The sequence below is a fragment of the Mercenaria mercenaria genome, chromosome 4 (genome assembly GCF_021730395.1).
Source record: "Mercenaria mercenaria strain notata chromosome 4, MADL_Memer_1, whole genome shotgun sequence".
Classification (NCBI taxonomy): Eukaryota; Metazoa; Mollusca; class Bivalvia; order Venerida; family Veneridae; genus Mercenaria; species Mercenaria mercenaria.
Window position 1 is genome coordinate 5,293,093 of NC_069364.1, and position 12,893 is coordinate 5,305,985.

Genomic DNA, 12,893 nt, shown 5'->3' on the forward strand with positions numbered 1-12,893 from the left:
GAAAATTCAACTTATGGCTTGCTATAATCATAGTATCATACAAATCGGTGACTGTTAGTCTGTATCTTGCTTGATTTAGGTTACTGAAGCAGGGTTGATCAACCATGCACCATGGGTGCTTAAACTGATCCAACTGTTTGAGACCCAGCGTGTACGTCACGGTATGATGACCCTCGGACCCAGTGGTGCAGGCAAGACAAAGTGTATCCATACATTGATGAAAGCTATGACAGAATGCGGTGAGCCCCATAAAGAAATGAGAATGAACCCAAAGGCTATTTCAGCTCCTCAGATGTTCGGGCGTTTAGACGTCGCCACCAATGACTGGACAGATGGTATCTTCTCTACACTCTGGAGAAGAACACATAAAACAAAGAAGGTATGCAACTGTTTTACTTCCATAATTATAACACATTTTTAATGAAACATGAAATTATCAGCTGTAATAAACAGAGATTTTCTAGACTTCAGTAGGAAAAGTAAAACATTCATTTAAAAGAAAATCAACGAGCATCAATGTTAACTAAAAGAACTTACTTTAAGGTTCAGCACTAAAATGTGAAAACTTAGTTATTAACTTTGTTTCATACAGATAAGTCATGATTGCCATGTTACAGACTTACATCTTTTAAAGAAAACATTTGAACACTTTAGATAAAAAAATATGAGTGATAGATGCCATTGTGTCTGAGGGTGTTTTCCAGATCTGCAAGAAGTTTATCATAGGATGTATATACTGTATAATGTCTTTCATATAAGAGTGGTTTACATATAACAGTTACTTCAGCTTTAAAATTTTTCCTTTGAAATCAGGGTGACCATGTATGGCTGTTGCTTGATGGACCAGTAGACGCTATCTGGATTGAAAACCTGAACTCTGTGTTGGATGACAACAAAACTTTGACATTAGCTAACGGTGATCGTATCCCTATGGCCCCTAATTGTAAGATTATCTTTGAGGTACACAACATTGACAATGCCTCGCCTGCCACAGTGTCCAGAAACGGCATGGTGTTTATGAGCAGCTCTATTCTGGACTGGAATCCAATTCTAAAAGGTACGTAAGACACCATAAGTTGTAAGTTTTAGGTCCATTGTTGTTCATTCTATAGATTAATGCAGATACAAAGTATAGTACATCGAAGTTTTCATTTAAAGCAATTTTTTACAAAAAAGTATTAACTTTAGTACTGGTGATTAAAAAATATGAAGAAAAGAAACATGTGGGAACTTGCTTTCAAAACAGAAAACAAGAAAAAATCAAGGTAATTGACAAAAAGAAAATAAAATGTAAAAAAAACCCAGAAATATTACTAAATAAAAGAATAATGTTTATCTTTTAGGTTGGTTATTGACACGACCAGCAGGTCAGCAGGACGTGATTTTCACTGTGTTTGATCAACTCTTCTTCGTACTTTACACCAACGTTATACAGTTCATGGAACCAAAGATGGATGTATGTCTGCTGTTTTATATATTCAAGTTCTATTTTGATGTATTTTGCTTTCTTTAAATTTTATAAGGCATACATGTACACATTATTTTGTCAATATTATATAATGTTGTACACAGTTCAGATACTTCTTGTATGAGATTTTAGGGCACAGCAAACCCTGGTCTATGTTAGTAGTGGATGATTGTTACAGTTATGACCTTCTTGAATAGGACTATAAATTATTAGCTCACCTGTCACAAAGTGACAAGGTGAGCTTTTGTGATCGCGCGGTGTCCGTCGTCCGTCGTCCGTCAGTGCGTCCGTGCGTCCGTAAACTTTTGCTTGTGACCACTCTAGAGGTCACATTTTTCATGGGACCTTTATGAAAGTTGGTCAGAATGTTCATCTTGATGATATCTAGGTCAAGTTCGAAACTGGGTCACGTGCCTTCAAAAACTAGGTCAGTAGGTCTAAAAATAGAAAAACCTTGTGACCTCTCTAGAGGCCATATATTTCACAAGATCTTCATGAAAATTGGTCAGAATGTTCACCTTGATGATATCTAGGTCATGTTCCAAACTGGGTCACGTGTCATCAAAAACTAGGTCAGTAGGTCTAAAAATAGAAAAAGCTTGTGACCTCTCTAGAGGCCATATATTTCACAAGATTTTCATGAAAATTGGTCAGAACGTTCACCTTGATGATATCTAGGTCAGGTTCGAAACTGGATTACGTGCCTTCAAAAACTAGGTCAGTAGGTCTAAAAATAGAAAAACCTTGTGACCTCTCTAGAGGCCATATATTTCACAAGATCTTCATGAAAATTGGTCAGAACGTTCACCTTGATGATATCTAGGTCAAGTTCGAAACTGGGTCACTTGCGGTCAAAAACTAGGTCAGGAGGTCAAATAATAGAAAAACCTTGTGACCTCTCTAAAGGCCATATTTTTCATGGGATCTGTATGAAAGTTGGTCTGAATGTTCATCTTGATGATATCTAGGTCAAGTTCGAAACTGGGTCACATGCGGTCAAAAACTAGGTCAGTAGGTATAAAAATAGAAAAACCTTGTGACCTCTCTAGAGGCCATATATTTCATGAGATCTTCATGAAAATTGGTCAGAACGTTCACCTTGATGATATCTAGGTCAAGTTAGAAAGTGGGTCACATGCCTTAAAAAACTAGGTCAATAGGTCAAATAACAGAAAAACCTTGTGACCTCTCTAGAGGCCATATTTTTCATGGGATCTGTATTAAAGTTGGTCTGAATGTTCATCTTGATGATATCTAGGTCAAGTTCGAAAGTGGGTCACGTGCCATCAAAAACTAGGTCAGTAGGTCAAATAATAGAAAAACCTTGTGACATCTCTAAAGGCCATATTTTTCATGGAATCTGTATGAAAGTTGGTCTGAATGTTCATCTTGATGATATCTAGGTCAAGTTTGAAACAGGGTCATGTGCGGTCAAAAACTAGGTCAGTAGGTCTAAAAATAGAAAAACCTTGTGACCTCTCTAGAGACCATACTTTTGAATGGATCTCCATAAAAATTGGTCAGAATGTTCACCTTGATGATATCTAGGTCAAGTTTGAAACTGGGTCACATGCCGTAAAAAACTAGGTCAGTAGGTCAAATAATAAAAAAACCTTGTGACCTCTCTAGAGGCCATACTTTTCATGGGATCTGTATGAAAATTGGTCTGAATGTTCATCTTGATGATTTCTAGGTCAAGTTTGAAACTGGGTCAACTGCGGTCAAAAACTAGGTCAGTAGGTCTAAAATTATTTAAATTTTTGGACCTCTCTAGAGGCCATATTTTTCAATGGATCTTCATGAAAATTAATCTGAATGTTCACCTTGATGATATCTAGGTCAGTTTCGAAACTGGGTCACGTGCGGTCAAAAGCTAGGCCAATAGGTATAAAAATAGAAAAACCTTGTGACCTCTCTAGAGGCCATATTTTTCATGAGATTTTCATGAAAATTAGTGAGAATGTTCACCTTGGTGATATCTAGGTAAAGTTCAAAACAGGGTCACGTACCTTCGAAAACTAGATCAATAGGTCAAATAATAGAAAAACCTTGTGACCTCTCTAGAGACCATATTTTTCAATGGATCTTCATGAAAATTGGTCAGAATTTTTATCTTGATTATATCTAGGTAAAATTCAAAACTGGGTCACATGAGCTCAAAAACTAGGTCACTATGTCAAATAATAGAAAAAACGACGTCATACTCAAAACTGGGTCATGTGGGAAGAGGTGAGCGATTCAGGACCATCATGGTCCTCTTGTTTTTAGATGTAGGTATTTCACTTTTCTGTAAATGAGACATTTTCTGTCTTAGCCACTATGATATTAACTCTTACCCTGCTAAATGTCTATAATGAACTTGTCCATCTTTCAGTTTGGACAGTACCATTAACTGTTAAAAGGGGTGCTTACCAAAAAGATACTGACTGAATGGCAAACAGTGCAGACCATGATCAGACTGCACAGATGTGCAGGCTGATCTTGGTCTGCACTGGTCGCAAAGGCAGAAACACTTGCTGCCAGCAGGCTAAGGGTTAAGTGAGATAATTTATCTTTCTGAGTCACTATGATGCTAAATGAGACATCTTCTTTCCCTGAGACTTCATGATACTATTTCTCCAAATTACTATAGTACTATGTTAGACATTCTGTCTTTCTGAGCATGTATGATTCTAAATGCAACTTTTTGTTGGTTGAACAGGTTCTGCAGTGTAACTATGTACGTCAGGCTATTGACTTGCTGGAGGGTTTGATCCCACGTCGGGATGACAACAAGGACATTCCCAAGGAACATTTGGAAAAACTCATCCTGTTTGCAATCATGTGGTCCCTCGGAGCATTGCTTGAACAGAATGACAGAAAGAAGGTTGGTGCACCCTTTACTCAGTATAAAGGCAATTCATTATTAATAACAAAGAAAATAAAAGACTATTGATGGCTTTCTTTTAAAAATTCCTATAACTAAAGTTTTTCCACAAAAAGCGTCCGGTGTTTCATTTGAATGCCAACTTTTGTTACTATTCACTTTCCTCAGAAAACATCCTGAATGGGTTTTCTCAAAAAATAAACTGCAGATGCATTCAAAGAAACTTGTAAATTCAAGTTAATTGACTGTGGTGCATGACTTCGGGCCACACAGCAGTTATTACAAATCTATGGATTTTTCTCAAAGTGAATGTTTTAGTGTAGTTTAAATCTGTTAAGGATTATAATGTCTCTTAATGTGAAATCATTCATTTTCGTGGATGAATAATTTTCAAGGAATTCATGGTTCAGCCAATCTGTGAAATTATATCCCACTAAACAAGTAAAATTTCTATTCAGTTTTGTTCAAAATTTGAAAACCACAAACACATATCCCCACAGAAAAGCTGGTTTTGACAAAATATCGCATACGCTCAACATACAACATGAGCTTCAAAGCTCTTGTACGACAAACTAGATATCTATACTAGAAATTTTATGTCCAGAAAATTAAAAGTTTTCGTAGTATTCTTTCATGTACTAAAGTTTTGTATGTCTGTGTTCTACAGTTTTCTAATACGGTAAGTTTTGAAAGACAGTTCCTCAATAATTTTTTTTATATCACTGTTTTATGCCTGGTCACAGTTAATATGTTCACATTCACATAAAATTACTGAATACCAGACTGCTTTGGTCAAACCATTTGGCACGATCACTGGCTACTGCCACTTATAGTGGGGCCAATTGACCATCTTTGGTCTGGAATTCCATCAGTAAGTTTATGATAGGTACTTTGTCACTGTTTTATTATTTACATCAGTTTTTAGACATAGAATAGTTATCATTTATTGGTAAAGACAAGGATTCAGATATTAGCTGCTCAAAATCAGTAATGTTACCCTTCTGATTTTGCCCCTCCGTGGACATGTTCAGAACATTCACTCTCTCCACTACATCATCTCTCTTTTGCAGTTTTGGTTCTGATGAAGCTGCCTGCTGAGCTTTCTCTTCTTTCCTGCAGTTTTCCCTCTCCCGGGCATCTTTGTGAAACGTTAGATTGATCAAGATTTTTTAAGTTTTAATTTTTCTAAGATAATTTGCAGGAATGTCATTGAATGCAAGGGAGATAATTTGTTGGCGCTTAAGGTTCTGATAGGAAAACAAGAAAGATAACTGCTGTCCTTAGAAGACAAATCCTTACAGGAGTACTTCCCCTTGATAATAATTCCAAGAACTTCTGCTGAAATAAACAGGCATTATTGCTTATACAAACAATAAGCCATATTATTTACATCATTTTTAGCTCATCTGATTTTTTGAAAAAAAATGATGAGTTATTGTCATCACTTGAGCGGTTGTCGGCGTCGGCGTCGGCGTTGCCTGGTTAAGTTTTATGTTTAGGTCAGCTTTTCTCCTAAACTATCAAAGCTATTGCTTTGAAACTTGGAATACTTGTTCACCATCATAAGCTGACCCTGTATAGCAAGAAACATAACTCCATCTTGCTTTTTGCAAGATTTATGGCCCCTTTTGTACTTAGAAAATATCAGATTTCTTGGTTAAGTTTTATGTTTAGGTCAACTTTTCTCCTAAACTATCAAAGCTATTGCTTTGAAACTTGGAATACTTGTTCACCATCATAAGCAGACCCTGTACATCAAGAAACATAACTCCATCTTGCTTTTTGCAAGATTTATTGCCCCTTTTGGACTTAGAAAATCAGTTTTCTTGGTTAAGTTTTATGTTTAAGTCAGCTTTTATCCTAAACTATCAAAGCTATTGCTTTAAAACTTGCAACACTTGTTCACCATCATAAGTTGACCCTGTATAGCAAGAAACATAACTCTGTCCTGCTTTTTGCAAGATTTATGGCCCCTTTTGGACTTAGAAAATCAGTTTTCTTGGTTAAGTTTTATGTTTAGGTCAGCTTTTATCCTAAACTATCAAAGCTATTGCTTTAAAACTTGCAACACTTGTTCACCATCATAAGTTGACCCTGTATAGCAAGAAACATAACTCTGTCCTGCTTTTTGCAAGATTTATGGCCCCTTTTGGACTTAGAAAATAACAGATTTCTTGGTTAAGTTTTATGTTTAGGTCAAGTTTTTCTCTTAAACTATCAAAGCTATTGCTTTGAAACTTGCAACACTTGTTCACCATCATAAGCTGACCCTGTACAGCAAGCAACATAACTCCATCCTGCTTTTTGCAATAATTATTGCCCCTTTTGGACTTAGAAAATCATTTTCTTGGTTGAGTATTATGTTTAAGTCAACTTTTCTCATAAACTATCAAAGCTATTGCTTTAAAACTTGCAACAGTTTTTCACCATCATAAGTGGACACTGTACATCAAGAAACATAACTCTATCCTGCTTTTTGCAAGAATGATGGCCCTTTTTAGACTGAGAAAATCATGGGTAGGACAATATTTCTATTACACAAAAAAATCAGATGAGCGTCAGCACCCGCAAGGCGGTGCTCTTGTTTAGACATAGAATAGTTATGTTATAGTGTCTCCGGTCCTGAAACATTTGTTAACCTCCCATGATTTTGACCTTTTAATGCAGCTGCAATATAGGCGGATTTTAAACAATTTTTTGACAAGACATTTTTAGCAATGATAAAATCTTTCTATAGATTTTTAAAGGAGGAGAGTGACCGGAGATGCTAATTATTCAGTTTTTAGCTCATCTGATTTTTTGAAAAAAAATGATGAGTTATTGTCATCACTTGAGCGGTTGTCGGCGTCGGCGTCAGCGTCGGCGTCGGCGTCTGCGTCGGCGTTGCCTGGTTAAGTTTTATGTTTAGGTCGGCTTTTCTCCTAAACTATCAAAGCTATTGCTTTGAAACTTGGAATACTTGTTCACCATCATAAGCTGACCCTGTATAGCAAGAAACATAACTCCATCTTGCTTTTTGCAAGATTTATGGCCCCTTATGTACTTAGAAAATATCAGATTTCTTGGTTAAGTTTTATGTTTAGGTCAACTTTTCTCCTAAACTATCAAAGCTATTGCTTTGAAACTTGGAATACTTGTTCACCATCATAAGCAGACCCTGTACATCAAGAAACATAACTCCATCTTGCTTTTTGCAAGATTTATTGCCCCTTTTGGACTTAGAAAATCAGTTTTCTTGGTTAAGTTTTATGTTTAGGTCAGCTTTTATCCTAAACTATCAAAGCTATTGCTTTAAAACTTGCAACACTTGTTCACCATCATAAGTTGACCCTGTATAGCAAGAAACATAACTCTGTCCTGCTTTTTGCAAGATTTATGGCCCCTTTTGGACTTAGAAAATATCAGATTTCTTGGTTAAGTTTTATGTTTAGGTCAACTTTTTCTCTTAAACTATCAAAGCTATTGCTTTGAAACTTGCAACACTTGTTCACCATCATAAGCTGACCCTGTACAGCAAGCAACATAACTCCATCCTGCTTTTTGCAATAATTATTGCCCCTTTTGGACTTAGAAAATCATTTTCTTGGTTGAGTATTATGTTTAAGTCAACTTTTCTCATAAACTATCAAAGCTATTGCTTTAAAACTTGCAACAGTTTTTCACCATCATAAGTGGACACTGTACATCAAGAAACATAACTCTATCCTGCTTTTTGCAAGAATGATGGCCCTTTTTAGACTTAGAAAATCATGGGTAGGACAATATTTCTATTACACAAAAAAAATCAGATGAGCGTCAGCACCCGCAAGGCGGTGCTCTTGTTTTAACTTTAAGTCACTTTTATACATTGGCTAAGCAAATTAATATTGTGTTTTATTGTACAAGCCAAGTAAAATATGCATAATATCTTTATTTGTCCAGATACTTCTGTATTTGAATTACAAGGGGGATCTGCTTAAAACTAAATTTTTATCTGTTCACAATACTCTGAAAATTTAAACTAAAAGTGTTTATTCTCGACTATAAAAAATGGTGCATTTTTCTCTTTTCTGATTTTTATCAGTAAGATTTATTGAAAAGGGCTATAAACACCATGTTATTTTGCTTTGCCTGTCATACAAATATGTGTTTTTGTCACTATTGTTTATATTATTTATTTCACAGAGTATATCTATATTGCATGCAAACTAACTTGTTATTCCCAGCATGTTAACATACCTTTACATATTTAACACTGAAAGACCATCTAAATCAAGCCAAAGGATAATCTTTTGAGCCCATCCCCATTTTCTAAGACTGCTTGTTTGTTATTCATCTTTTTTGCTATTAGATCACTGTGTTGTTTTTTGTTTTTTGTTGTTGTTGTTGTTTTTTTTAGGTTGAAACCCCGAAGCGGTGAAACCTATTATAATCGTAGTCTGGAGACTGCAAGAAATCACTAATGACAGTTTTCACTGAAGCATATTAATCCGCCGTTCTATTTCCGCACTACTTTTATTGATTATTTACGAGTATACCGACCGCTTATATCTGTACATAATTTCTATGTAAAAGTTCCTGGTCAGGGTTTAACAATCGTTTCAATGCACATGATAAAAGAAAATATATTAAATTGTACATCTTTAAAAAGCTCAGATAGCAAGCTTTCTAATGGTGTATATCTTTTGAAAATCGAAAGAGGAACTACGACACACTAGCAGTTTAAAAATAACATTTTCTATAGATTTTTAGCATAAAGTAACAACTATTAAATGTTAAAGGGGCATACCGAGCTATAACTGAGTGCAATTAAATATCTTCAGAAACCATGTGTAAATGAATCATTGAATCAAAGAAACATCAAACATCACCAAGCAGTGTACTTAAAGAACACAACACGTACGGCGCCGCAGCAGCAAGCGAATTCGCTGCGAAAACCATGCTATTTTACCTTCTTTGTTCATTATTTTACACGCACCTGTATTTATTCTTAAGACAACATCGCGTTTTTCTATTTATCAAGTTGTACAATTTTGGGTGGATAGCAATTTATTATAGACAGACGCTATATAAGTGATTATTCGCCCAAAAGTTTGATATATGTTCTTTTTGAAAATTATAATAAGTTCTTCTTTTACATGTTTTACCTATGTCTAGCCCATAATATACGTTTGCAAAATTCTAATTTGCTAGATGTCAGGTATGCCCCTTTAATTTGAATAAAGACATGGATCTAATATTTCTACATGTATTATCTATATTCTCTTTGTGAATATTGTGTTTTTAATGAAACAGACACTGTAATTCTCATTGGTATCATTATAGTAAATTTTAATTAAGCCGATGCCCAGCCCGTCAGTGTGTTTCAAGACACTTGGTGGGTTTAATCAGAGCAGAAATTCTAGTATATAATGTAACATTGATGCAAATGGTTTGAATGTTATATAATACTGTTTCATGGAAGTGACTTGAACTGTTACAGCAGAGTGGTTTATTGCACTTCAAATGCGAATTTCAACCTTTCTGTGCTGTCGGCGCTTTGATTTGTTTTGTTTTTGTTTTGCTCAGAAAAATGTTGTGTTACTGTACAAGAAATATAGGCATTTTTGTCCTTTTTCAAAAGAAATATTAGAGAAAAAATGTTATAATAAAGCCTAAATTAATAAATTAATGATTATATAAGAATGTAATTATAGTTTTTCAGGCATATTTTGCTTAATCTTTATTATTACGAGTGAGAAAGAAAGAGATCTAAATGCTTCTTTATTTGTATTCATTTAGATCTGTTTCACTTTCGCTTCTCTTAAACTTAAAGACTATGAACTAGCTGTTTGATCTTTATTATACTTTTAAAGTATGTGGCCACAGTATATGACACCAGCTTGTACATGTTTGATAAAAAAAAGTCCTATAAAGTTCAATTATAAAACAAAAGACACAGGTATCAATTCTACAGCAACATGATATGAGCCGCGCCATGAGAAAACCAACATAGTGGGTTTGCGACCAGCATGGATCCAGACCAGCCTGTGCATACCCACTATGTTGGTTTTCTCATGGCGCGGCTGATATGAAAAATGGCTGCCTCAGCCAGGGGAAGTAACTTTCATTCTTATTAAGAAGCCTCCGTTGTAGAATTGGCCTTCATTGATGAATATGTTTGTTTATTATCATTTAGATTGAAGAAATTATAAAATCGAACAGTTCGGTGGAGCTTCCGCAGTGTGAAGGTGAAGACACAATATTTGAGTTTGTTGTTGGTGAAAATGGAAAATGGGAACATTGGTCTGGAAGGGTAAGTTTACTACATTTATGTTTTGATAGAGTTTCTTTAACCCTTACCCTGCTAAATTTCTATAATGAACTTGTCCATCTTTCAATTTGGACAGTACCATTAACTGTTAAAAGGGGTGCTTACCAAAAAGATATGTGCTGTATAGCAAACAGTGCAGGTCATGATCAGACTGCACAGATGTGCAGGCTGATCATGATCTACACTGTCGCAAAGGCAGAATCATGTCCAGCATGGTAAGGGTTAATGATTTGTTCTTTTGTACATTTAATTGTGTTATTGATTAGACTAGAACATAGAAACAATGGTCAGATTTTCTCAGTGGGAGAAACAGCATTTCTCAAGCTTGTTAGGCTATCTGTTTCATGACAAAGTATAATTTAAAGTTCATAAGATTACAATAGAAAATAACTTTGTGTGTAACGAACATGTAGATTATTCCATAAATAAAAATACTTCATACCATAATGTCCTTATATATGCAATGGTTTGATATGAAATGGTAGAATGAAATTGTTTGCTAGAAGTTTTCATGTATAATATGTTTAGAACATGCAAATTTCAGCAGTAATTTGCATCAAAAAACATTGTAAGATAAATAAAGCACCCATTACTGACAATTGTACTGGATTATTTATACAGGTACCAACATACATTTACCCTGACAATGAAATCCCAGAATACACTGGTATTCTAGTACCAAATGTGGACAACGTGAGAACCGACTTCTTGATTGAAACCATATCCAAACAAGGCAAATGTGTCCTTCTTATTGGTGAACAGGTAATTGTCGCTTCCTGTAAAGTTTTTAAATTTATTTTTCTTAGTTAATAATCTTTTATATTAAATTAAGTAATAATCTTGTATAATTTAGTATTCTTCATAAACAGTAATCTAAAGGTCATCATAAGATGTAATTAATCTTGAAGAAATCACATCATTGTTACGTTTTGAGCTATCAAGTGGATGTAGTTTAAGTATTTTTTATTTTACACATGTCGTGAATTATTACAATAAAAGTTATGCTTATTAGTTCAATGCTGATGTTGGAGTGAGGAATTGCTATGGTTGGAAGACCTGTAGGGTGTGAGTTAGGTTAGAAAAAATATTAATTTTTTTCTTTTCTCAACACTCAGGGTACAGCAAAAACTGTGATGATCCAGGGATTCTGTGGCAAGTACGATCCTGAGTTGCACATGTTCAAGAGCTTCAACTTCTCGAGTGCCACCACACCCTACATGTTCCAGCGGACCATTGAGGGCCTTGTCGACAAACGTATGGGTACAACATACGGTCCACCTGCTGGCAAGAAAATGACAGTGTTTGTTGATGACATTAACATGCCTGTTATCAATGATTGGGGAGATCAGGTGAATGAATAAAATGCTTGTTATCAGTGATTGGGGAGATCAGGTGAATGAGTAAAGTACTTGTTATCAGTGATTGGGGAGATCAGATGAATGAATAAAGTACTTGTTATCACTGATTCGGGAGATCAGGTGAATGAATAAAGTGCTTGTTATCAGTGATTGGGGAGATCAGGTGAATGAATAAAGTACTTGTTATCACTGAATCGGGAGATTAGGTGAATGAATAAAGTACTTGTTATCAGTGATTGGGGAGATCAGGTGAATGAATAAAATGTTTGTTATCAGTGGTTGGGGAGATCAGATGAATGAATAAAGTACTTGTTATCAGTGATTGGGGAGATCAGATGAATGAATAAAATACTTGTTATCACTGATTCGGGAGATCAGGTGAATGAATAAAATGCTTGTTATCACTGATTCAGAAGATCAGGTGAATGAATAAAATGCTTGTTATCAATGATTGGGGAAACCAGGTGAATGAATAAAATACTTGTTATCAGTAACTGGGGAGATCAGGTGAATGAATTAAATACTTGTTATCAGTAATTGGGGAGATCAGGTGAATGAATAAAATACTTGTTATCAATAATTGAGGAGATCAGGTGAATGAATAAAATACTTGTTATCAGTAATTGGGGAGATCAGGTGAATGAATAAAATACTTGTTACCAATGACTGGGGAGATCAGGTGAATAAATAAAATGCTTGTTACCAATGACTGGGGAGACCAGGTGAATGAATAAAATACATGTTATCAATAATTGAGGAGATCAGGTGAATGAGTTAACATGCCCTTATCAGTGATTTGGGAGATTAGGTGAATGAATTTGCATGCCCCTTATGAGTGATTTTAGAGATGAGGTGAAATAATTGTCATGGGTGTTATATCTGTTTTATATGTAAGTCTCTGCTCCTTCT

General features: G+C 35.2%; 1 protein-coding gene across 4 annotated transcripts in view; it reads left to right on the plus strand.

Annotated features, from left to right (window-relative positions):
* Positions 1 to 12,893, plus strand: part of LOC123550877 (dynein axonemal heavy chain 5-like) — a 98,231-nt gene that overhangs the window by 52,757 nt on the left and 32,581 nt on the right. For all 4 annotated transcript variants that reach the window (XM_053540239.1, XM_053540240.1, XM_045339342.2 and 1 more), the window contains 7 exons: positions 80 to 379; positions 814 to 1,057; positions 1,344 to 1,456; positions 4,170 to 4,334; positions 10,492 to 10,608; positions 11,248 to 11,388; positions 11,742 to 11,975. In XM_053540239.1, coding sequence (XP_053396214.1) covers positions 80 to 379; positions 814 to 1,057; positions 1,344 to 1,456; positions 4,170 to 4,334; positions 10,492 to 10,608; positions 11,248 to 11,388; positions 11,742 to 11,975 — 1,314 coding nt within the window. The remainder of the gene's footprint in view (positions 1 to 79; positions 380 to 813; positions 1,058 to 1,343; positions 1,457 to 4,169; positions 4,335 to 10,491; positions 10,609 to 11,247; positions 11,389 to 11,741; positions 11,976 to 12,893) is intronic.